This window comes from Panthera onca, chromosome B1 (assembly GCF_046562875.1).
Source record: "Panthera onca isolate mPanOnc1 chromosome B1, mPanOnc1 haplotype 2, whole genome shotgun sequence".
Taxonomy (NCBI): Eukaryota; Metazoa; Chordata; class Mammalia; order Carnivora; family Felidae; genus Panthera; species Panthera onca.
The window spans coordinates 79265200-79292220 of NC_138342.1; the positions used below are offsets into that span (position 1 = coordinate 79265200).

At 37.6% G+C, this 27021-nt stretch overlaps 1 protein-coding gene across 4 annotated transcripts in view; it reads right to left on the reverse strand.

The window, feature by feature from the left end:
• UNC5C (unc-5 netrin receptor C) overlaps window positions 1-27021 on the reverse strand; it is a 364440-nt gene that overhangs the window by 42060 nt on the left and 295359 nt on the right. For 2 of the 4 annotated variants that reach the window (XM_060654601.3, XM_060654606.3), the window contains 5 exons: window positions 25661-25825; window positions 7656-7712; window positions 5448-5639; window positions 4376-4720; window positions 1419-1506 (listed from right to left, as the gene is read on the reverse strand). In XM_060654601.3, coding sequence (XP_060510584.1) covers window positions 1419-1506; window positions 4376-4720; window positions 5448-5639; window positions 7656-7712; window positions 25661-25825 — 847 coding nt within the window. The remainder of the gene's footprint in view (window positions 1-1418; window positions 1507-4375; window positions 4721-5447; window positions 5640-7655; window positions 7713-25660; window positions 25826-27021) is intronic. The other 2 variants (XM_060654604.3, XM_060654602.3) reach the window with 2 other exon arrangements.

The window sequence follows — 27021 nt, forward strand, 5'->3', positions numbered from 1 at the left end:
AGCACAAGCCATCCCTCATTTCTGTTTAAACAAAATGTCCATGTTGGCAAAGGCCTTGAGTGATGGATGTACTTAGTGCAAACCTTGACTTAGGACAAGAGAAAGAAGAAAAAAGTACATAAAGGGATCTTAGAGTTTGCTGATCTTTATTTCTCCTGTTGCAACAGAAGGGTGCTCTCAGGGTCTGTGAATGTTACTTGGCATGGAGAATGAAAAAAAATGAATATTTGATGTGAGTAAATACAAGCCTTTTAGTAATTTTCTGTTGCTCAAATTTAAGGCATGAATAATGCTCAAGGAACTTTATCATTTTCTTAGGTTAGTGCTTGTGTAGGTGAAAGGACACCACCCAAGGAAAAAAATGTTGGGGGTCCTCCGGATTATAAACGCCAGTATCTCTACCTGAGAGCATGATAAAAGAGCTTTTCGGCTTTTGAAGAACAAGACTAAAAATGGGTGTTTTTCTGAGGATGAGAGAGGGAAGACAAAAGGTATAATGTGTTATAATGATAAACTAGTTCAACATTTATCACTCATGCTTTGTATCTGGAGCTCAGGGCTGGAGAGCCGATGCCTTTCCCCTTGGGAAAAACAATGATAATTACATGTAAGGATCTTCATTTCAACAAAGTCTTATTTTAAGATCTCAGTGTACTTCAGAAGCATTAATCAGTCAGACCTTAAAGCACTATTTAATACATATGTTTTATGTGGGAACTAACCAAGAGAGACCATTCTTAGATTTGTTAGAGGCCCAGACTGAAAATTGAATTTAGGACATTTAAAGTCCTCTTGTTATTTTTTACTTAAAGTAACTTCATCTTTATGACTATGATACATTCAAAACAAAGCCTTTTGACTCAATCTAATTTCTATCAATCCTAGATGCATTTAGAAAGGCTCAATATGGAGTTTATAAGGGTAAACCTAAAAAGGAGGCTGATAAGGCTTAAGTTAGGGAGAGTTACAAAAAGAAGAACCCGCAGGTTAGAATAAAATGCTAGGCTGACGTGGGGGTGACAGGCCAGAGGTTAAGGGACTTTCTAATCTTTGTGACCTTTAACCCTGTAATGGGGATGGGGTGGATTCCTGAGCAAGGCCACATGAAGCTGATTCTCTGTGTCTATCCACACATCTCTCCAGACAATCTAAGGATCACATTTCTGGCCATTTTTCCAGCTATAATGGCCACATGTCCACTTGAGAAAAGATCTCTGGCCTTCGGCCCATACTCAAGATCTGCACAAGTGTCTGAAGCTTCAAAGATAAAGAGAAGCCGACGTTTTATAGGTCTAGGGAAAAAAGGGTATGCTAGAAGCAGGGCACTCGAGACATGTTGGGTTTATTCTTTCTATTGCACAATTCTCCTCCAGGTCAGACATTGATAAAGTCAAGCGCACCAGAAAAAGCATATTTACCTCATATTTTCTTTCCTGTGTACAGTCACATACATTTCGTAGACTCTCCCTTGGGGAATGGCCCCAGCGGGAATCAGCAAGCTTACTCCTGAATAGCAAAAGAGAAAAGCAGTCACATAAGACCTATGAATCAAAAGGAAACTTCACAGAATGCCTTTGAAGCAAGTGAAAGGGAATGAGGAGATTTTGTGGCCATGCAGCTACAAGCCTGCTTTTTCTCTAAAGACATGTAAATATTCATAGCTGCCCTGCTTTCCGTCCTTATTGGTCTTATTTGTTACCACAGCTCCCTCTGAACTGTTCTGGAATTACTCAAAGGAATGATGTAATTTTTTAAACTCTTGTTTTATTTAAGGAATAGACAGATGGTTTCACTGTTGTTTTCCTTGTAAAATGAGGGGAAAACCAACAACCGCTCTTAAAATTTCAAACAGCTGTAATGATGCATTGTTTCTAATTTAAGAAAAAAAAATCCCCACGAAATTCAAAGTCAGGGAAATGCTAACCTCAATAATATCAAAAAACACTTATTTCTGAAATATCTGGCCGGCATCAGTGTTTTTCCGTAACAGAATAATAATTGGTGGAGAACCTCTTTCATCACACATAACTCTAGAAAACGAACAAACAACAGACAAACTACGACTAGTTTTTAGTCAACACAGGTCAGGAGGGTGTTTACTCAGTTGCTAACGGACACCATTTTGTAGGACTAGGGGATCACGCTTTGTTTTAAATTCACTGGGCCTATCGCAGTTCTTTCCCATTTGAGCTTGTATCAGAATCACCTGCAGTGCTTGCTAAAACACAGATTACTGGATCCTGGCATTTTTGACTTATAGGGCCTACCGAAGTTGTACTTCCAGAAAGCTGTAGGGTGATGCCAATGACATGATGCCCGTGGACACACTGTAAGATGCCCGTGGACACACTGTAAGAACCACCGGCCTGCATCACTGCGGGATCATCACAAAGAATAATTCCGGGTGGGCAACAACCTGTAGACACCCGTCTTTGTGATTTTATTCCAATAAATGCAGTTTACTTTCAGCTCACTAAAAACTGACGGAGCATCGCTGTGAGTATGGTGTTTGGCAGTACTGTGAATGCCACGAAGTAAAAGACAGTGTTCCTGTCTTTGAGTAATTTATACTTTAATTAGCAAGGGAATGGAATATGCCAAATGAGCACAGGGCAGTAAGGAAACTTGCCCGACCATGTTGGAAAGTCTCAAGAATGAAGAATGGAGAGTTCAGGAGGAATCGTTACTCAGAGGCGTTTGTGTAACCAGTTGGAAATGTTGAGTCACGGCCTTCTGGAGAAGGAAAGTCACATAAAAGCTCAGTGCTGTGGGAAGCACAATGTCACAATAGGGGACAGGATGGTTTGCTGAAGCACACAGTGGAAGCAGGAGGGCCACATGTGAGGTTACCAACCCTTGGTAGTTTTTTATTTTTCCTAATGGGAGCAATAAAATGTACCTTTATGTTACAGGGATGAAATAAAGCTATGAATGTAAAGTGATAAGAATAATGCCTGATGCAAGTTAGGTAGCTTGTTATAAAGTAATGTATGTAAATCACCAATGCTTAGGACATAGAAAGTATTTAATACATGCAACCTCCCTCCTTTCCACTTAAGAAGCCTTTATAATAATTCATATATGAAAAAGTGACAGGTGTGAAAGTGGGAAGGAAAGGTAGAATCCAACAAATATCATGAAAAAAAAACTGCCTTGAGAATATATAATGTTTAAACAATAAAAAACAATAAAGCATATTTTGATCTATCCATCTGATAGACTTTTAGAAATATATTTTAAATCATGATTTTAAAGAGTATACAATAGCATGAGAATTAAAGAGAAAAAGGAGAAAAAAAAGCATATATAACATATAATCTCAGCTACGTAAAATGTATAGATAAAAGGAAAAATGAGATTCCCATAAGTATTTTAATTTATTAAAATATACTTTTAAAGGTATGGTGTGACAAACTGGCAAGGCATTGAAATAAGGGACTGAATAAGAGAAAGAATCAAAGATGAGTTCATATTCAGATCTGCAGACCAATCGGTTCTGTACATTATTTGGCTGTATGGCTATTTTTACATTATATTATTTTCTTATGCCACATGAGGACTTCAGGTCAATCAAATTGTTTCTTATTGCTGTATTGTCAAAAGAGCTAAGGTAGAGTCACAGAAGAATCCCTTAACCCTCTTATGGCCAATAGATAAAAACCCATTGCTAATACCGATAAATGAATATCAAACATTAATCAAACATTATCAGTCACTAACTTAAATTTACCATTGAAGTCCTTTATGGCACTTATGCTGTAGAAGCAGGTAACTAAATAATAAGCTGAAAACTCAATTATACTACAGATACACACTACACATAATGAGGCTGTGATTCCAGAGAGATTGATCAGAAGAGGGAGCGAGTACCTTACAAATACCTTGAGGTGGAAGATCGTATAATAAAGAGTTAAGTTAATAAATGAAGATTTGATGTCTACTATGATGTTCTCTGATCTCAAAATTAGTATTCTGAAGTATTGCTTCCTACAGTAAATTGGAAGTGAACCAACTAATATGTTTTCTAATTAATTTGTCCTTTTAAAGTGTGATGACAACGGTGAGCACTTCTGGCTTGCCGTTGCCTTCTGAAGCTCTATTAAAAAGAAGGTCAATGACAGTTCCAAATTAAATCTTGGCAGAAAGTTGTGAGTATAATATTTCTAGAGGAAGTGTTTTCCGAGTTGGCTGGAGGAAGATGAATGGTTTCGCTGATTTTTTCTGAAGTAATGTTGATCTACATCAAAAGTAGATTTGGGTTAGATTAGGCTCCAACTAACTTTTCAGGCCTAATGAAAACAAACAGATAAAAAAAAAGATTTGGGTACAAACATACGTTCTCAAGATCTATGTGATTTCAACCTCTAGGAATTACCTGAATTGGGAACAATCAGGTGACCCCCGAGAGAGTTGAAGGTGCCAAATGCAGTACAGGATGGATCCGTCTGCCTTGCTAGACTCTGATTCTTCACGTTGAGCGCCTCATTCTCCAACAAAGATTGGGTCATCTGAGGAGACAGCTTTGATGCAAACTCAGACAGGTCATCTTGAGGAGTGACAGCACCGGAAGTGTTGTACACTTTGATTTTCAGGTTGGGCAGTGGATCCAGAATTGGAGAGTTGGTCATTGGGATTTTGTCTGAGACATCATGCAAGGCATAGACAGGTCCTCTGTACATGGCGGCAGCTGATGTGAGGTCTGGGGGTACCACCAGGAGATCTGAGTCAGAAAGAGAAAGGAAGTCCATTTGCATTCTCCATTCAGGTAACTTCTACTAATCAGGCTCACCTTGGTACTTTCTGAGCCAAACACAAATGAACAAATGAATATTCGAGATGTTTAGACTCTAAGGTTCTGTTGAAAACAGGGCAATGAGATAACTACAATCCATTTTTTTATTGGCTACAAATTAGGAGACGAGTTCATTCTGTATTTTGCCTTGAAGTCTACTCATTGTTCCTAAGGTATTTAGCTATTTCAACAGATTGAATTCGAAGACAGTGATCTGCATTCAATGACTTAGGTAATAGTTTTCCTTGTCTATACTGGATTTGAGGTCATCTGTAGACCACTATATTCATAGCTATGCAAGCTGTATTGTCAAAAGGCAAAAAAAAAAAAAAAAAAAAAAAAATGGACGGGGATGTAGGAAATCAGTCAACCAATCTGTGTATTCTTTTAAAGTAAAAGTTTAAAAGTATGACATAGAAACCTGTTAAGACAAAAAAATGATTTGTGCATCTCGTCACCTCTAGTTTGTTATATGAATGAAGTCAACAGAGTAATGACCCTGATTTTGTCTGAAGTAATGTTGACCCAAATCCATGTCTTTATGGAGCTAATGCTCTGGCTAAACTACATGACTTAAAAGTCCGCGATTTTGGCACCACACAGGGATGCTGGTCACATGCATACATCACAGGTGTGGAGTGCAACGTTAACTGACCTTGTCTTGCTGCCTTGATGTTCACAGGCTGAAAGCCTCCATTGAGCGCCGAAGAGTCAATAATATCAGACTCAAAGTCACGATGATTCTTGCGATACACAAATAGGGCCACAACTACAGAAATGGCCAGGCAAACTATCACAGCTATCACAATGCCAACATACAGAGCGACATCATCTGAATCGGGAGCAGCTGGAGAGGACAAGGAAACATTGGACCAACTGCTTAGAGAAATTTCCCACAGATCACATACATATTGTCAGTAATTTTTTCCGACATTTATTGCCTTTTTTATAGGTTAATTTCAAATCTATTTCAAAAGCTATATAAAACGACTGTGGCCTTTCAGTGGAAAATTATCTCTGATTTCTTTTCGTTTCTCACTCTGCATCTACCCACCCACTAATCTATCTTAAATTGGGCAGCATAACAGACCATTTATTAGAAGGCATAAAAAGAAACTGGAACTAAAACCATCCCAACCCATAGGGGAAAAAAAGTTCATTACTAATTTCAGGTGGAAAAGTTTGGAAGGCTGCTTTGAATTCACTGATAGTTCTCTAAAAAAATAAACATCAATATCCTGTTAGAAATACCTGGCATGTTCTGAATCTGTATATTTATTGAATCAGAATATGTTTTTAAGTATCATTCAAGTCAAAAGGTTACTTCCCACAAATAACATTCTTCTCACTTTCCCCTAAATCAGTGAACAGATGGGTGAGAACGGTATATGTAACTAAGCAAAATAAATACTAGGAGCAAACACATTGGATTTTAAAGATGTGCTTTCAGAAGATTTGGAGAGCAGAGGTCATTGTTGATAACACCAGACTTTTGATACAGATTCAGTATTACCTCTGAGAACTATGAGGGTCTCATGGTTTCTGGTCAGCGATTTACATTTAGCCACTTGTTACCGAATCAAAATGTCTGTATGGTGCAGAGTAAGATAAAGGCCTGGTTCAGTGATCATAAAGGTCAGACTACCCTAGAAGGCAATTGAGCATTTGACCAACACGGTGTGCAATCGGTCGGGAGATCTGTTTCTGGGTAAAGCAAGAGGGCAATTCCTGTAAATGTTCATCTTGCCTTGGGGGCATAGAACATACTTCGCTCCAACTGCAAAAGGTGATAGAAGCTGATAACTGAAACAAAACGAACAAGATTAAACCTTTCCAGAACCCCACAGACACCTTTAAGTCTCTGTTTTTAGTATTTTGTGACCCACAAAAATTTTCAGCAGAGGTAACCAAAGCTTCTCCACTCACTATAAAAGAGGTGATTTTACACGGGTATTGCAAATAGTCAAGAACAACCTTTTTGTGCTCAATTTTATATACACGTGCAGTTTGGAGGAAGGGAGTTTTCAGATATGTGAGTCCCATGGCCTCCTAAAAGCTGAAGAGCCCCTATTCTGTCCACTACGACTCACAGCCACATAGTTTATGTAGGGGAAATGACTCATCGTTTAGATTGCCAGTGGCTCACCCAAACTCTTGTGTCACGGTTTCTTTGACACGTTGACAGTTTAAAGGGATTCCCTGTTAGAAACTGCTCTCTTTCAGCATTTTGTGTTTAAATATACTCTATGTGAGAGACATTTCTTTTTTAACTATTATCTTTCCCAAAGTTTCCAGAATATCAACTTTTCCATCAACTAAGTCAATATTGACAGATCTTTCCAGAATTCTAGTGACAGCCCAAATACTCTTGGTTGTATGAGCACTGCTTTCCAAGGGCTGACCGGACGTTGCTGCTGGGTAATATCTGAGGTCCTGCAGCAGTATTCTGAACTCCAGCCAGAACATTACATCTAAATCCTTAGGGTTTTACTTTATCAGGCTGTAATTACTTACCCAACATTCGTGCTTCCTAACTCAACAGATCTGCATTTTCTCAACCCTTTACTTTTTAGCATTTGAACCCGGCCCTTTATTAGATCAGCACATTTCATGATATGGTTTGTCAGCTATTGGGACTGAAGCTTTGAATGGTAGACTGATAGATTTTAAAGCTGGCAGAGGCTTGAAATGACCCTTCTTTCTTCTCCTCGGTGGTGAAAATCTAATTTGTTTTTCATGTTAGAATATATTAGGCGCCTATTTCCTGTGTGCACATCTGTGATCTAAAGAAAGGTAAACTTGAACTGGGGGCAATAATGTTAAATGATTATTCAGCAACATAAAAACTAAACATCAAACTTACAAGAAAATCCATATTCATTCTGGGTTCGCTGTTCAGTTGAGATAGGATAAAGGAAACCTTGAAAAGAACAAAAAAATGAAACAAAAATGGGAACAAAATCAAATTAATGAGGGAAACAAAATAAGAAGCATGAAAAATGGTTTAATTAAAAGAAAAGGAAAAGAAACCTGTGGTCCTTTAAAATTCTGGTTCAGTACAGAATTATGATTTTGCATCTCCTGTCTGCTCTGGAGCCTTACCAAGAATTAATAAGTAGGCAGATTGAATTTCAGAGCAAAACTGGTCTCGAGTCACTAACTTTGGAGTGCTTAAAGTCTTTCTTTTATTGAGCATAAACTCTAATGGATCTAATTTATTTCAGACATCAAGGGTCTTTAGCATAAGGAAAATCTTTTTTCCTTATCCCTGCCATATGCTTTAATTCCCAGGACATATTCAGTAAGGCTCTAAGCAGTTTTTTCTTTTTCTTTTTTTATTTAATCATAACAGCTTGCTCTTGGTCTAATAGAACTAAAGAAGACCTGTCATCATTGGTCAAAGGTTAAATACCCATTTGCTGAGCTGAGCTGAGCTGAGCTGAGCTGAGCTGAGACCACCCTTCCTCCCTCCATCTCAAATCCACCTTTTGGATTTTTGGTTGTTTCTTGTTCCTCCGTTTAATAGGAATCCAATAGGTTTTGCCCAGGGACTGAGCAGTTTCTCAATGCAACGGAAACTGGATGCTTTTTATTTGAAATCACTCAAAAATCAATAGGGCCTAGAGGTTATAAGGTTATTTATTTCAGGGCTTCAGAGGAATAGTGTAAATTGGGAAAAATAAAAACCTCATCTCAACAATAAATGCACAGGTAACACTAGCCTTTTTTATTTTTCTTTCTTTTGAGTATATTCTAAGATATGAAGGAAGATGATGGTGATGATGATGATGATAAAAATAATGTCAAGAAGAAGGCTGGGGAAACATTTTAAAAATGTGGAATACAAATTTAAAACTTTTAATATGTAAAAATTTAAAGGTATAACTTATAACTGGTACCTCCAGTTTCCTAATATTTAATATTCTATAACATATGAATTGATCAAATGATACAGCGCCATTTGGATTAATCAAATGAAGATGACACGAATTAAACTTCCTAGTAATGCTCAAGGGCAAAAACTGTAGAGAACCTGCAAGAATCACAATTAATTTGCTCAAAATTAAAGGTCTGTAATGCTCTAATACCAAAGGTAACTCTAAATCGTGCCTTAGGTAGATCTTCTGTAGTTTGCAGAACACTCAGCTCTTATAAGCTATTTACCTATTTGGGGAAGTAATTCAGGAGAAACATGCCGTGCTACCTTAATGAAAGAGAGGTTTGCTGTAGCACAGACAAGTTTGCTCTGAATTAATTTTTAATGCTTTATTTTAGAGCAATGATTGCAACCTCCTACTCAGTTTTATAAATATTATATTTCTTATTCCAGTTGTCTGAGTCCATGTATTAGGTTTGATTTTCATTTTTAAACACTTCTGTCTAGTAATAACCTTTTTCCATTTGTATTCTGTGAACTCAATAAAAGGACATCTGGGACATATACAGGCACTAGAAGAAAGGTTATTTATTTTGAAACCTAAAGATGTAAGACAATATGAGTTCACTGCTAGCAGAGGAGAGGAGGTAACTGATGTCATCATTCTGGTAGGGAAGGTATTAAGGAGAGGGGTGTCAAAATATTCATTTCTTGCAGATTAGAGGGCCTGGCAACAACTGTAAAATAGGATATCTGGGGATGGTCCGTTGTTCATCTTGAAAATTTTGATCACAATCAGTATGGGCCTGCTGGAGTATGCAGAAGAATTGTATCTGAGAGAGGGAGAACAGAGATATAACATGGTCTGAAATTTCTCCCTGTGAGGCAGTTCTGGGTTTGCCTTGGCTTTTACCTCTACTTCCCAACAGAACGCCTGTTTTTGAAAGCAGACCAAGGAATAATAAATAAGGAACTTTATAATTTTGCTTTTAATCTCAACTTTCCCATATTTATGTAGAGCTGGACAACTCAAAAATATTTTGGTAATTTATGGCATTCATCTGGGACTATATTTCATTCTAGGCACAGAATTGGAACTCATTCATTCATTCATTCACCTAACAAATACTCTTGAAGCCTACTATATACTGGGTTCTATTCTAGGCACGGGGTACAATGACAAACAAAAATGGGAAATGTCCCTGCTTGTGTTCTAGTTTAGCGGAAAATAAGTAAAAATAATAAATAAGATCAACTCAATTTATTTTAAGAGATAGAAAAAAAGAATGTCATGTGATTGGAGATAAAGGGATGACCACCTTAGGATTTCAGGGAGCAATTTTTTGTTGAAATGGGATTTGAGCTGAAACTTGAACGTGAGAAAGAATCAGCCAAGTTGAAATCATGAGGGACTGATGCTCCTCAAAGAAGGGCCGTGAATGCAGAAGTCCTGACATAAAAATGGAGGGGTGCCTGGGTGGCTCAGTCAGTTGACCATCAGATTCTTGATTTCGGTTCAGGTCATGTTCTCACAGTTTGTGGGATCGAGTCCCATGTTGGGATCTGTGCTGACAGTGCACATCCTGCTTGGGATCCTCTCTCTCCCTCTCTCTCTGTTCCTCTCTCTCTCTCTTTCAAAATAAAATAAGTAAACATTAAAAAAATGGAGTGGGTGGAGGGAAGCGATTGAAAGGAAAAGGGAGGAGGCAGGCTCAGAGGGGTGAGGGGTAGCCAGGTCCTGTAGGCCTGGTGGGCCAGGATGAGGCATTTTGATTTTATCCTAAATGAAATACAAATCTCATGATCAAATGTAATTTTGAAAAGATTGTTTTGGTTTTCCTATAGGTAATGGAGAGCAAAGGGAGCAAAGTGACAGGGGTTTATGGATGGTTTCTATGACACGTGGCTTGGGAGATGTCTATCAATAGGTGTATCAATATAGTTGATAAAGTGTTTGCTTTGAGGTTGTTCTAAAATAAAATAGAAATTAAGAAAAAAAATGGAAGTCTCACCACTAGTTATTCCTCATAGCCATTTAGGGCCAATCTAGCCAAACTGTTATTTTCCTACATGGGGAAATTTAAAACAGACCAGAGCATTAAGTATACCCACTAATGGTTCAACACCCCAATTTATTCTGTTATGGAAACACTGATAAAGAGTTTTTGGAAGGCAACTCTATAAAACTTTTTCCATCCTTTTCAGAACACTTCTGCAGCTACAGAACTAAAACATCACTTAGGAGGCTGGAAATCAGAAAAGAAGGGGATTACTGTTCCATCCCCTAAACGAGGGGAACACAGAATCACTTTCTAGAGTTTGTTTTTATGCTTCTCCATCTGATCCGTCTCTCACGGAGCAACAGGGGACATTTTCCTCGGCTAATGAGGTGACCCTGCTGAGAGCGGTCCTAGCAATAATGAAAAATAACATCTCTGGCAGAACACAGTGCAAAATAATTGTTTTTCGTGTCCCAATCAACAGCCTGGTTCATAAGTTAGGGATTTCAGTTAACTTTCCTATTACTTGAAAGTAAGGCCATCTGAAAAGGCACCGGAGCTGCTGGCCAAGGCAGTGAAATGGAGCTTTTCATTCTCATGGACTTCAGATTACATCCTCGCTCTGCCGTTTCCTTAGCTGTGAGAGCTTGGTCAAACTGTTTCACTTCTCTACGTATCAGTGTTCTAATCCATGGAAGAGGACACGGATCCTTACTCCCACAGAACTGTGGAAAGGAGAAATGAGACTTGTAAAGGGCTGATACACTGCAAGCAATTGATAAATGACAGCTCTATCAATGTCATTAGGATGTACACTGTAGGAACAGTAAGACTCTAGGTTCTTTTTTTAAGAAAGATTTTTTTTTAATTTTTTATTTATTTTTGAGAGAGCAGGAGACAGAGAGCAAGTGAGCACACACACGCACGCGCGCGCACACACAAATGGGGGAGGGGCAGAGAGAGGGAGACACAGAATCTGAAGCAGGGTCCAGGCTCTGAGCTGTCAGCACAGAGTCCGACGTGGGGCTCGAACCCACGAACTGTGAGATCATGACCTGAGCCAAAGTTGGATGCTTAACTGACTGAGCCACCCAGGCGCCCCAAGACTCTAGGTTCTTAAAGGGATTCTATTTGTAGAGTCAGCTCAGCCCATTATTTAATGAGTGACGTTAGCGAATGTGTTTGAATTGCAGGTTCCCTAGTTATTCCAGAGACAAAGAGCCCAGTTTTTGTGAGAAACCATAAGCAATGCACTTTTTAAAGTAGTGTATAGTCTTTCATGCTCTCCTATGAAAGAGGTTTATGGCCTTTGTGGCTTCTGGCATCCATGCAGTGGCATGTTTCAGAGGCAAATTTCCAGGGCCAGAGTGCAACTTGATGCTAAAACAATTTCTCAACCAGAGGTGGTGCCACTTCTAAAGTGGGGGGGAGGGCGGTGTTTGGAAACGGGGCAGGGCTGGTATGTTTTGGTTGTCATAATGATTAGGGCGTTGTTTATGGTATTTAGTGAGTAAGGGCCAAGGATACTGAATGTCCTGCAATGGGAGGAACAGCCTAAAGAAGAACTGTCTGGAACAAAACTCACCTCCATCGGTAACAACTTCCAAAACCTTCTGTCTTGGACTGAAAGATGGAGCAGAGGCCCCGGGCTCAGGGGAGGATGCAGGACTTGCCCCACTGGTTGTGGGAGCCCGAGTAACTGCACCTAGGGGAAGACACCCCCACAGCAGTGCTTCCGCCATGGGAGATGCTCGTGATCTACGACCTTCTTTTTGTTAAATGTAATTTTAAAGAACATAGATCTTTCAATGGAGAGATTTTCCTGATCTGGGAGAAAAGAGATTAGAAGAAGTCTGATTGTGGAGAGAAACTTTAAGTGAATTCTGAAACTTGAAGCAAGTTGGAAACAGTTTGAAAACCGAAGCAAGAGTAGGATGCTTTTTTTTTTTTTTTTTTAGATTTTTATTTGTTTTTGTTAGAGAGAGAGAGAAAGCACGTGAATGGGGAGGGGCAGAGAGAAAGGAGACATAGAATCCGAAGCAGGCTCCAGGCTCTGGGCTGTCAGCACAGAGCCCGATGCAAAGCTCGAACCCACAAGCTGTGAGATCATGACCTGAACCGAAGTCAGGACGCTTAACTGTCTGAGCCACCCAAGCGTCCCAATAGTTAGATGTCTTGAAGAGTTAATGAAATGCTCCTTATTCTAGGAAACATCTTGTAATTGCTCAAGACACCATTTTAGGGGTTATTTAGTCCAACCTTTTTCAGATTAGGAAACTGAGTCCCAAAGGTGAGAAGTGATATTTTAAAGTAAGCAGAAGTGTTGAGATTAAAATTTGGCTTCCACTCAATCATCAATTATGTGGACAGTGTGCAAGTTATGCATTGTAAGACTCTCCGTGGCTCCATTCACAGCTGTGTGGGCTGTAGATATGGATTGTTAATATAACGGTTTTCCAGCTGATGGTGGTAAAGTGACTTGGGGAAGGAGTGACTTTTTCTAATTCTCACAAGCTCATCCTCTAAACTAGAGGTGGGGTTGCCCATATTTTTCAGCTGATGTTCAACTATTATAAAAGATGAGAACCCATGCCCAAGTATCTTAAAAAAGGAAGTGAACTTTCCTTGGTTTTATACTGTAGGAAGTAACATCAAGTACTTATCCTTAAGTACATGGCTCATAATCATGTAATAATATGTCTGAACATAGCCTATTTGGTGTGTTTAAATTTGGGAAATTTCAGAAACAAAGCCAGAAACTATACATAAATCTTCATTTCTCTAATAAACAGCAACAGCTTTGATTTTTCTACTCTTTTAAAAAATTTTCTTTTCATGTGATCGAGATAATAGACAAGAGCCAAAATGATGATGAATTTATGATTAGTTTTTTTTTAAGAAAGATAATATAAACTGTTTTTATAAGTAGTATCCTAAGAGAAAAATTATCAAGCAAATATGCTGATGTGAGAAATGTCAGGACCTCTGAGCATCACCGGACAGATTTAAATTCATCAAAATCAAGACTATGCCCTTTTTAAAAAAAAATTTTTTAACGTTTATCCATTTTTGAGAGACAGAGAGAGACAGATCATGAGCGGGGAAGGGGCAGAGAGAGAGGGAGACACAGAATTGAAGCAGGCTCCAGGCTCTGAGCCTACAACACAGAGCCCGATGCAGGGCTCGAACCCACAAACCGTGAGATCATGACCTGAGCCGAAGTTGGATGCTCAACTGACTGAGCCACCCAGGCACCCCAAGTCTATGCCCTTTCTAACTCCCAGGAGTTAAAACAGATCATTGATTAGAATTTCCTATCCTAACCCCTTTCTATCTGCATACTAAGGAGCCAGAGCATCAAGTGGTGAAGGGACTTGCCTAACATCACAAGGCTGGTGAACCAGAAAAGCAAGGGGCAGATCCCAGTTCTCCGGCAATAGCCTCAACAGTCTATGTAAGTACTGTCCAGGCATTAATTAGTAAATTCAAATGAGAAGAGACAAGGATGTAATAGAAAAGGGCTTGATATGTTCATGGATTAATTTGCAATTCAGTTGTTGAATGAGGTAATGCTAATTATTTAAACTCTAAAACACCTCTTCATTGGAAACATTATCATCGATATTCATGAGAAAGGCTAAAATAAGATTTTCATGCCTAAATGAAGCAACTTCCAGGCTACACCTTTTGTTTCAAGAGTGGGGCAAGCTAAGAGGCACACTGAACTTGGGAGTTTCGACTCTGATGTAGTTGGAGAACCATGCTAGAATGATGGAGTTGTTAATGTATGATAATCACATTGTATTTGGCACAAAATGTTACAATAAGTAAATATTTAAAGAAGAAACATCATTCCCTTCAAAAAGATGCCAACAGGAAAAAGGAATAAACACCAATAATTGCAGGGACACTACACATCAGAAGAAAATCATATTTTAAAACAACAAAAGCTGACAACCACCTGCTTCCAGCATCCAAGAGCCCACGTGAAAAAAAAGGTTTAGTACGACCAGAGCCAGATTTGGGTTCTTACCTTGGCCCTTATGCTAACCTGTGGGCTGTTTCAATTCTATGCCTCGATTTCTTCTTTTGCAAAATAGAGTTCTTATTAGAGGATTAGCAAAGGTTTGTAAGGTTATTTGTAAGGTTATTATTTGTAAGGTTATTGTTGTAAGGTTTTTATTATTTGTAAGGTTATTGTTATTTTTAAAATATTTTTATGTTGAGTTTAATTAAATTGAAACAAGCCATTTTGCTTTAGGTTGGTCAGCAGATCCAGTAGCTTGGAGTCAGAAGCAACTTATGCCAGGGCCTGAAGTCAGTACATTAGATGGAAAGTGAATAAAATTAAAATTAACTCTGAAATTTCTTGAAGTTAAAATATATATGATGCAGTAATTTTTTTAATGGTTCAGTAATTTTTATGCCCTCCAAAGTTTGAGAACCCCTGAGCCGGATTTAAGGAACACTCTAAAAGGAAAGCCTAGATGTAGATGTCTGGGAATTAAAACTCTGTCTTCAGATTTGCTATCAAATCTCTAGCCAAAAAGGAGATAGATGGAGTTTTGTAAGGTGTTCTTGCTTGCCCTCAAGATTTTTTCAATATATTTCAGTATGGAGCTGCTTCTATGACCTTAATACATGTAAATAGATTTTATGACATCACCAGGATTAACTAGAATGGAGGATTAATTAATATCTTACAGGGGGGCTATTATGAAAGTTATAAATATGATGCAACTCAATTGTAGTTTATAATATCATTAAGTGTGCTCTATAAAAGTACATGTTTTTAAATCATCAAGTTTCCAGTTAGTTTTAGCATATTTATGTATCTGAAGTATACCAAACCATTTCATAAGCTCTGTCCTCATTTTTACGATCCTAGCATTGGAAAAATCTTTTTTTCCCCATGGGTTCTTCCCTCTCCTTGACCTGGCTGCTTGGTCTTTATTTTTGCCAGTGGCTTTACACACAGCCAAGATATGTGATTTTTCTCACATTTCTTCTGATGCGAATGTTCATATTAAAAACCTCAAGGGCCATTCAAAACAAACATGTCCAGATTTTGTTTTTTTCCCTTTTAGGTTGGTTCTTATCTAGCAAGCCCATCAGGACTGCACTAATGATGTCAGAGGTCAGGTCTGTCAAAGACACTCATGGTCATTTATTATAATTTACCACTCTTCTGAGGGTTTATTTATTGACAGGGGCTTAAGGAACTCCAAATAAATGAATACATAAATCCTAGGACATGACAACAAAAATTGAAAAGAACATTTGCTTATCACTGATGTCAGTTATCTAAATTGCCGTGGTAATTCCCTCCCCCAGCCTTACAGGACAGTGCCTCAAGAAACTCATCTGCAGTCCTGTTCCTATGGTAACAACCACGCCCTTCTGAAATTGAACAGCAGGGAATTAACATCTCAGGATGTAAAAGCCTTATCTCATGACTCACAGTAGTTGAAGAAGAAACGTCTGAAATTTCACCCAGCAGTTGAGTAAAATCAAACCCACAGATCAGCTGCCTAAGTGTTTTTAACGCAATAGACCCTATGCTCATCAATGCTTCTGAAGAAGAATAAATTATCAAATTCAAAGGCGATGATGCTGTCTGTAATCTATGGTAGGGGAGACACATCTGACAGAAAAAGTAAAACGAGGAAGAGTCCTGAAGCAAAGAGGCTGATCTGTAGTATACATCACTCTATCTGCTGGATTTTTAGGCAAAAGGAAAACGTAAGCAAAAGCCCTGGCTCTGGACCTTCGTGACCTTGAAGGAATCTACGCTTTGCTGTGGTTGTGAAACGTGGCACCCTTCTTGATTCCCTTGGAGTTTCCTTTCCATCCTAGAAGCTGAAGACCTTGCACTTGTCCTCTTCCACTGATTTGTTTGGGTCCCCACAGGTGTTCAGCAGGTTTCTGTGGGCTGAACTTTCTAACCACATCCCTGCTTTCAAAAACAGGAAAATGTTTTACCGGAAAGGAAAAACGCTAAAGCAAACCACACTCATGACACCGGAGACGGCAGAGCACTGTGCTGGGCAGCTAGTCCACGTACAGAATATTTATTTGCCAGCTGGGACACCACGCGTATCAAGGATTATACAAGCACAGCTATGACATCAACTGCTTCCAAACTGTAGATAAAAGCACTCACTGACACTCACATTATGCTTTCCTATCAAATTGCTGTGTTGACAAGAATCTCACTGAAAACTGACTAGTACCTTCTCAAATGCCTGCCGTGGCGGTTATAAACACATCATTCTAAAGTCAAAAAGAGACTATTTGTAAGGTAAAGTATTTCCCCACAATAAATGCACCTAGGATTCTGAAGGTCCTGGTATGCAGTGTGTCCACACCACAATTTACAGAGTTCTGCCACTTTGTCTGTATGTGAGAATTAATGGAAGAGCTGTGTTACATGCAAATTTTTTAATGGGTAGAAAGTGCTAAATTTGCAGACTGCATAACATTTTAATTTCCCAAAGTCAGGGAGTTCACTGGTGCAGACACAATTCTAGGCAGTTCTTATTTGTAAATTGCTATTTTAAATTTGTCTACTGTGCCATAAGCTCTCGTCAGAAAGAAGAAGCAATTCTAAATTCAGATTTGAGCTGTTACACATCCCGATGTGGGACTCCAATCTTCATATGGGATTAAAAACTAAAGTCCATAGCTCCTGTCATGTAATTATCGGAGTATGTTCATAAATATAGATATATAAAACACTACTTCTGGACCAAGCTGCATATATAGTTTTGGATTGCTGTTTTCTTTTCTTTTCTAAAATGTTTATTTATGTATTTTTGAGAGAGAGAGAGCGAATAATTGTGGGAGGGGCAAAGAAAGAGAGGGAGACACAGATGTAAAAGCAGGCTCTCTAGGCTCTGGGCTGTCAGCGCAGAGCCTGATGTGGGGCTCTAACCCAGAACCATGAGTTCACGATCTGAGAGAAGTCAGAGGCTCAGCCGACTGAGCCACCCAGGTGCCCCTGGAGTGCTGTTTTCTAAAGGAAGAGGTAAGCATGGATTAAAGCATTATATGCCAACCATGACAATGTAGATCTTACTACAAATTTATTACAGAGATTATAAAAGTTAAGAGTAATTGTATTTCAACTTAAAAGGTAAATATTGTCATTGGCTTATCATTTTTGGAGATTTTCAAGTGCTTTTTTCTTCTGTATTTCTTTTTCTTTCTCTTTGTCCAGTGTTCTCTCAATCTCTCTGTCTCTGTCTCTGTCTCTCTTTCTGTGTCTGAAACCATTTTATATGAATCCCATTTCAAAAATGTACTGCAGAACCAGGGGCTGCTTTTATATAATTTTAGAAATGGTATAAAGAAACCTATATTTGCAGACAGCACAATGGACCTTCCAATACTGCCTTATGAATAACATACAGTATTCTATAGCATTACTAAGTAAAATGAGTGTAATCTGTTAAATTTCTCATATGAAGCATGTGTGTTTAGTTTTTTTCAATGGTGAAAAACACACCAAGTCTACCCTTTCTTGTTTGATATGATCCATACCATTTAGCATACCTAAGGTCTCCAGTTTTTCTTTTTTTAAAAAATTTTTATCTATTTTTAATGAACAATGAGCTTATAAGCCAAAAAGGTCCAACTTCTTTCTGGAATAATTGATTCTGATGTCTTCCTTAATAATTTATTCCAGTGAAGTAACACAATTTTTGGAAGTTCTTAATTTGAATGTAGGGTCTCCAGGATAGGAACTACTTTTTCATCCCAATGAATGTATATCCAGTGTAACATATACATGATATACGTTACACTTCAGTATCAACTAATGTGTATGGATGGCCTAAAAAATTGAGTGGGGCTTCTGAAATTGCTTAAAGACCATGACCTTGTTTCACAAGTGAAATTACACAGCATCACATAATGAATCCAATTCATCAAACAGTTTAAGAATAAGTGTGCTTGCAAGGACAGAGTGATATGTATATAATAGGCAACTGGGAAATAATGCAAAACTATAATTCAGTTCCAAATCCCCATGTCTTTGAAATCCTTTTATTTATGCAATTGATTTACTGGCTATAAGTAATTCTTGCCACCCAGGGTTTTATACAACTAGGGTTTTATGTGAGTGTTTTATGCAAATACTATTTTGGTAATCAAATTTGAATTGAATCTAATTTGAAGCAAGGGGACCAATTTTCCAGGACAAGTCAGTGATATTGCTACATCTCAAATCCCAAGATTCCTGCTTCCAGGATCATGCAGTTGGTCTAGCCAATCTTCAACACCTCTTTTTTTTTTTTTTTTAAATCATTTATAATTATAAACATAATGAAAAGCCAAGTATAAAGCAAATGGTGAATAAAAAGCACATTGAAAGAGAAAAAAATTACCTGTAATCTCACTGGCTAAATATAAATGCATACATTTTATTCATCTTTTTCCTGAGCTAACTTTTACATAGTTATGACTACATGCATGTATAAATCCATATTCTGCCTTTCCATGTTAAGCCATCATGAACATTTTAGTGGCTGTATGATATTCCATGTTATGTAAGTGCTCTAATACTGGATTTTCAGGGTTTGCATTTTTTTTTACAATAAATTACAAGGAATTTGTAATATATTTGATATATTTGGCATATATCTTCTTAGGTTTTCATATTAATTGCTTAAAATGTATTCATTAAAGTAGGATTACTGGAACAAAGGGTATAAACAATTTATAATTTTTTTTAATATTTATTTTATTATTTTATTTTATTTTATTTTATTTTATTTTAAAAAATTTTTTTGTTTAACATTTATTCTCTTTTGAGAGTGAGAGAGACAGAGCATGAGCGGGGGAGGGGCAGAGAGAGAGGGAGACACAGAATCCGAAGCAGGCTCCAGGCTCTGAGCTGTCAGCCCAGAGCCCGACGCGGGGCTCAAACTCATGGACTGTGAGATCATGACCTGAGCTGAAGTCGGATGCTCAACCACTGAGCCACCCAGGCACCCTTATTTTTGAGAGAGAGAGAGACAGAGCGTGAACAGGAGAGGAGAAGAGAGAGAGGGAAACATGGAATCTGAAGCAGGCTCCAGGCTCTGAGCTGTCAGCACAGAGCCTGATGCAGGGCTCGAACCCACAGAAATGTGAGATCATGACCTGAGCCTGAAGTCCGATGCTTAACCGACTGAGCCACCCAGGCCCCCCTAAGGTATAAACAGCTCTTAACCTATATTGTCAAGTGGCTTCCCCAAATAATTATAAAAGTTTATATTCCCATTTAACAAAATATAAGAGACTCCACTTCACACATTTGTTAACATTTAGCATTGTTACACCTTTAAAATACTCAATAATCTTATAAGAAACCTCAAAGACTTTGATTAACAATTTCATTTGGCATTGGGGAAACATGTATTTTCTAAAGTGTCTTAAACACAAAACTAGGAATGTGAGAAACAATTTAGAAAACTTGTGATTAATTATTCGATAGAATATTAAACATTCTAAAAACTATAGAGTCTAAGAAAAACAAAAACCTAAATTAAAACTATGAGTAAAACCAATCTCTGATATGTATTATTTAGGAATAATGGGAGATGGAAGTGAATCAACAATAGCCCAATTAAATAGTCAACGCTATTGACTGAACATTTTATTTATCTATATATTTTTAATGTTTATTTATTTATTTTCAGAGAGAGAGAGAGAGAGAGAGGGCAAGCAGGGTAGGTGCAGAGAGAGAAGAAGACAGAGAATCCCAAGCAGGCTCCACACCAGGAGGAATTGATGCAGGGCTCGAACCCACAAACTTTGAGACCATGATCTGAGCTGAAGCCAAGAGCGGGATGTTAACTGACTGAGCCATCCAGGCACCCCTAACTGAACATTTTGAAATAAAGTTTGAACTATACTCTAAGTTCTACTTCTTATCTTTCATATCTTTATGAATTTAAGTGTAATCCAGTATAAAACCAGATTTTCTACTACAATTTTGAACTTCCATTAACAAGTAAATTTATTTTTACTTTGTTTTAATGTTTGTTTATTTATTTATTTTTGAGAGAGAGAGAGAGAGAGAGAGAGAGAGACAGTGCAAGTGGGGGAGGGCCAGAGAGAGAGACACAGAATCCGAAGCAGGCTCCAGGCTCTGAGCTGTCAGCACAGAGTCCAAGGCAGGGCTCAAAGTCACAAACCACAAGATCATGACCTGAGCCAATGTTGGACGCTTCACCAACTAAGCCACAGGTGCCCCCTTAACAGGTAAATTTAATTCATCTACATTACTACCCTTGATATATGATGATCCTTGGTATATACCGTCTCTTTTTAAATTTTTTAAAAAATCTTTATTTTTGAGAGAGAGACAGAGTGTGAGCAGGGGAGGAGCTGAGGGGAGGGAGACACAGAATCAGAAGCAGGCTACAGGCCCCGAGCTGTCAGCACAGAGCCCGATGTGGGTCTGAACTCACAGAACCTCGAGATCATGACCTGAGCCAAAGTTGGACGCTTAACCAGCTGAGCCACCCAGGCGCCCTGACACCATCTTAATTATTGTTTTCATTTACCGTATTTTTTCTTTTTTCTTGTTCATTTCCTTCCCTTAAAAGTCTCATTTTGAATTTACGAATTCACCTTTTATCTGTCAGTATTAATATTTTAACCGGTAAACTTGAATCTAACTATATGGAAATTAGAAACATTTAACTTTGATCACACTTTCCCATATGCTGTGTTAATGTTGTCCATAACTTAGTTTCTTATTTTCATTTTATTTTCTGCCCCTTAATTGGTCTCTCTCTTGTTTTTAAAAAATCAATTTCTGTTTTATAATATTTTTAGTAGTCTACTCAGTGAGAGTTTGTGAGTAGTAAGCCTTCTCCATCTTGATTGTCTGAAAAGCTTTTTAATTTTGTTTTCTTCAGCAATTTGGATTTTCTCATTCTATTTTACATGTGTTTTTACTTCTCTTTTATAAAATCACTTACTTTATCTTCCCTGTATTCTGAGATGTTTCATAAGCTCTTCATTCCAGTTTACTAATTTTCCCTTCAGCTTTATCTAAAGTTGCCTCTGATCCGATTTTTAACCTCCCCCTGAGTTTTAACTTTCAATTATGTTTACCTTTCTAGGCATTCCCTTTGATTTTCCCCCTAATCTGTTTACCCTTTTTTACATATTCTATTCTTGCATTTGTGCTTATATTCCTTTTAAAAATACAGTTTGTGTTTTTCCTTTTATTTACTTTATAATCTCATTCAGGTTGTTCTGTGTCCATGTTATGAGAACACTAACTCACTTAACTCTGATGCATGCTCTCTCTTGCAGCAGACTGTTCCCTTGGGTGCTGTGAAACTGCGTATTATAATCTCATTTTCAGGCTTGGGCTACTTTTGTCATAGACCAATGCACTTGGGTTGTGGGAAAAACTCAACAGAATGGCTTGTTGTTTGCTTCTGCTGGTACCCTAGAAATTTCACCAATTATGTTAATTACTTATCTTTTGTTTTTTAGTCCTTTAGTACTATTGTATCTTAGATTCCGTGGCAGATCTGGGTGTAGGATTGTGGTTTTACTATGGGTTTTATTTAAGTGAAGTCTTAATTTTTATTTTCTCTGCCATGAATTTTCCTGTGGCTTCCCTGGGCTGGTGGGTAAAAAAAAAATCTAGTTATTTTTCATGGTGGGAGCAGTCATTTATGCGACCCAGCTTTATTTAGCGCTCTAGCTTTCAACTCTTGGCCTCTGGCTTTTGCAAACCCAGGGCCTCTGCCTCTGTGCCAAAACTAAGACTCTAGCTCCCAATCCTTAGGATCCACACCCCTGTCCAATGTCCTTCTGGATTATTCTGGTATCCACTCATGCAGTTACCCCTCTCATTTTGAGTTCCTACTTTATTTTGACGATTTCTCTTTCCTTTGAACTTGACTCATTCTCTCTCACACACATATACAGACACTCCATATGTGTGTATATGTATGTCCTTTAAGTTTTAATATTTTACCTAATATTTCTACATATTTTGAGTCAAAGGTATTTGTATTGATGGAGATGATTAAGGAAGAAATGTGACTGAATATGACTATTTTGAACACATTTCTGAATAAACATTGAAAGTAATATATTGTATATATGCCACATTGTTCTTAAGTATCAATTTGGCTTTTAAAATAAACTACCCTATATTATCTAGGCTTCTGAATTCTACTGATCTCTATTATGCACTCTGAATTTCTCCCACCTAGCTGTGTATGTCTACATATATATATATATATCAGAATCATCTGTATACACCTTCAACTAGGAATACAATTTCAGAGGTTGTATTGTATACTTTGTTGAGTGGTAACTAGCTTTATTTTGAGATAATATTGCAATATTGTTGAAAGGCTATTAATGCATTGAAGACACTAATTCTCCTAAAGTAAATAAATGCAAAATTATAATTCTTAATTGTCAAGTACAACTTTTTGGCTATCTTTTCTACTTCCAGTCTATCTCTTTCTTTCTTTTTAAGTTTATTTATTTTGAGAGAGAGAGAGAAAGTGTGCATGTGCGAACTGGGGATGACCAGAGAGAGAGAGAGAGAGAGAGAGGGAGAAAGAGAATCTCAAGCAGGGCTCTGCACTGTCAGCACAGAGCCCCATGCGGGGCTCAATCTCACGAACCAGGAGATCATGACCTGAGTTAAAATCAAGAGTTGGACACTTAACCAACTGAGCCACCCAGGCTCCCCATCCTATTTCTTAATTATAGACCATGTCTCTCTTGCAAGCTTGGTACTTTCACTATTAGAAAACCTTTCTTTTTCAAAATGAGTGCCAAGAGCAGTATTATTTCTTTGCAAGATTTTGGTGCAATGTTATGCCAGAAACACCCAGCTTACTGGTAAGTAGAAACTGTAACTTTCACTCTAGAATACTATAATTACACAGTGTACCACTATCTTTGTGGTTTTTATCACTGAGGAAATCAATAGTACAGACTGCAATTTTCTGTTGCACTAGAGTAGATAGATATAGGAGAGCAGATGAGTTTGACTTAGTAGGGGCTGTTACTATAGTAAATCAGAATTGTAAAAGGAGATAAACAGGTTTTTTTTATCTGATTTTAACCCAAACACTCAAATGTTTCACTCTAACAAGGGATCTGATAAAATAAAAAATAAAAAAAATAAAAAAAAAAGCAAACAACAAAACTCCTCATGTAGCCTTGTTCCTGTTCCTGATTTACATAATCACTTCACTGCCATCATTACTGACAAATACCCAATCATTAAACAGAAGGTTCTATAAATGCCATAGGAAACAAGCTAGATGCTAAAGGGATGCTATGTCATGAAAGTCTTAATTTGAATGTTTCATGTTTGTATTTGACAAATGTCATAATTTCATACGTGTCATTTTGTGTAACCAATTAAAGGCCCCAAGTTCCATCTTTAAGCATCGTATTTCTGGTTAAATAGGTTGCTTTGGGAATTTAAAAATATGCACAATAGAAGCAGTAGGTGTTAAATCACCCAAAGTGGAAATATAGACTTGAGAGAGGGAGAAAAGGAAAGAGATGAGAGAGAGACACACATGGAGAGAGAGTTCAAATATTGCCACCTTTTGATCACATGAATCAATTTGTTCACCACTAAAGGAAGGATATTAAATTATAAAAATATTTAAAAAAAGAATGACGTGGTGTGTGCTATGTTTTTATTTTAATCCTCAACTCAAAGTCACGCCTAGAGGAACAAACCCTGTATCTCTGGATAAATGGTTAGGAAAACAGCTATATTCTTTTCATTCTTGTATTTCTAACACAAACTTGGTGAGATGCACGGTAGCAGTCTGCAAATCATAACCAGAAGCTGTGCTTTATACTCAGCAGCAGCCAGTCCTCAAAGAATGCGACATACTGTGGACAGAAAAAGAAGAAGCCTGTTGGATTTTTATTCTGTGTCAGCAACATAATTACTTATTTGTATTTTAAGTAAGGTTTCTTTTTAAAGGTCCTTGTGTGTATAGACCCTGGAAGGTAAACACAATTTCATAAATGTGGCAAAAGTGAAATATTTTATTCTTAAACGACAAACACAAATACATCTACACAAATATATTTGGTTGCCTGTATTCTGCAAGCAATTTGTAATGTGTTATAAGAAATGTCAACATCTGGCCGCTATTAGTTAAGATCCAAGGATAGCACATTGTTTGATCCATTCAGCCGCATAGGCATGAGATCAGAACAATTCTTAATACCTTACTTCATGGTCATGTAAGATGGTAAATTTTGCACATCTAAGGGCTCCTCCATTAAAGGGGTAAGAGTTTGCAAGTATGGACATCAAACTATCAACTCATTAAGAAAATATAAGAAACAAAGCCATGAAAACTGGGGGATATTTCTCCTATAGCACCCATTATATTCCTGGGCCAATCCTCTACACCTGGTTTTAAAATTTTTGTTTTATTAACATTATTTTCTTTGAACGAACATTAACACAAACCTCAAATTTTCAAGGGCTTGTGGACATGTTCCCACCAAGCATTTGTTGTAAATTGGTAAATTGCAGGACCATTTCCTGTCCTTTAGATATATTTTACATTCATGGACACTGGTTCAGTAACGGCCATGAATTAGGAATAAATAGCTTACTTTTTTGAAGTCATGTGATTCTACTATGAGTTGCTTAGGGTGCCCTTTTATGCATTCTAATAAAGCTGAGTAATGGCTCCCAGGTCTGGAAAGAATGATAGTTCCCCCATGGAAATGACTAACTCACTCTGCTCATGAGAAAGCAATATTGTGTATGTCATTTGTTAACCGGACAGTTATTATTCATTCGAGTTCCTGGGAGATTAGTTCTTTGAATTCTGAGACAGAGCTACTATATTGGTATATTACTGCATTGTTTTTGTTGTTGTTCAGAATTCTTAATTTCTAATATTTCCCTCCAAGAAATTCAAATGGTTAAATATCAGGCCTCCCAACTGCTGTTTGCTCAAATAGACTTACTCTGCATGCACAGCCCATCAGTGCAGTTCTTGGATTGCAAGACGAGGCCATCACAGTCCTTGCCTCCGTTCTTGGGGGCTGGTGCCGTGCACTCCCTCCTGCGCCAGTGTGTGCACTCGGTCCCACAAGTAGACCACTTGCTCCATGAAGTCCACCTGCCATCCACTGTCACACACACACACACACACACACACACACACAAAAACCAGCATAAGGTCAGAGGGAGAAGCAGCTGCTTGAGGGGAGAAGGGAGTAGAACTCAAGTATATAAAATGAAACAAAACAGAACAAAACAAAACAACAAAACAGAAAACTGAAGAAAATGTCCCATCAAGGAGTCCTGCATTCATGTCACCTGCTGGCAAGTAAGCACGCTCTACATGCATTGTCAGGGTTCTGAGAACTTTTCTTACTGGGTGTGTGACTGTTTCCTTACTGACCAAGCAAAGGAATGCTTAAAGGGACACACAGAAAGCAAAGTTGTCACCAGGAGCTGGTGAGGACTAGGAGGTACATAAAGGTAGATCATGATGGTGCCCTTTTCTCTATTAAAAGGGAAGCTTTTGGATTTTATATTGAAACTTAGGGGATGTCTTTTTGAACCCAAGATTTCTTTGCACATAGTGTCATGTGGTCAGTGCAAGTAAACCTGTGTAAGGATATGGAGAAGAGGTTGGTACAATGGGGATACATATATCCACCCAATGACCAACCCATCCATCCATCCATCCATCCATCCATCCATTTATCCATCCATATCTATCTATCTATCTATCTATCTATCCATTCTCTATCCATGCCTTACTTTTTTTTTTTTTAATTTTTTCATCCAGGCAGCTTGATGCTGTTCTGCAATGCTTTGCTGAAATGACTATATTATTTTCCACTTATTATTTGATGATTCCATTCCATTATTGATGATATATATATTTCTATTTCTATTTTACAATTAATATTTATACAGATTCCTAATTTTTTGTTGTGACTCAGTCATTTATAACTGACTAACTTTCTTTCTAATTTTTGTGTCTGACTTGTCAGTAATTTCAATGATACTAAGCTATCTCTTTTAAAAATATACAACTTAAATCCTAAGTTGAATAAATACATAGTAAGTCTCACTAAAGTCACACTTAAAATTCATTCTTAACAAATTCTTAAATAAGATAACAATATTAAAAAGTGGTTAAATAAAAAGTTTTCCTGAAATACATAAGTAATTATGATTATCTAGAATTCAATATAAAACAATGCCAAAAATCATTTATTGAACATCTAATATACATAATATCTTACACCTACATATTCATAAAAATTACATTAATTTTAATAACCTACACAGTTTGGAAAATCTATATGAT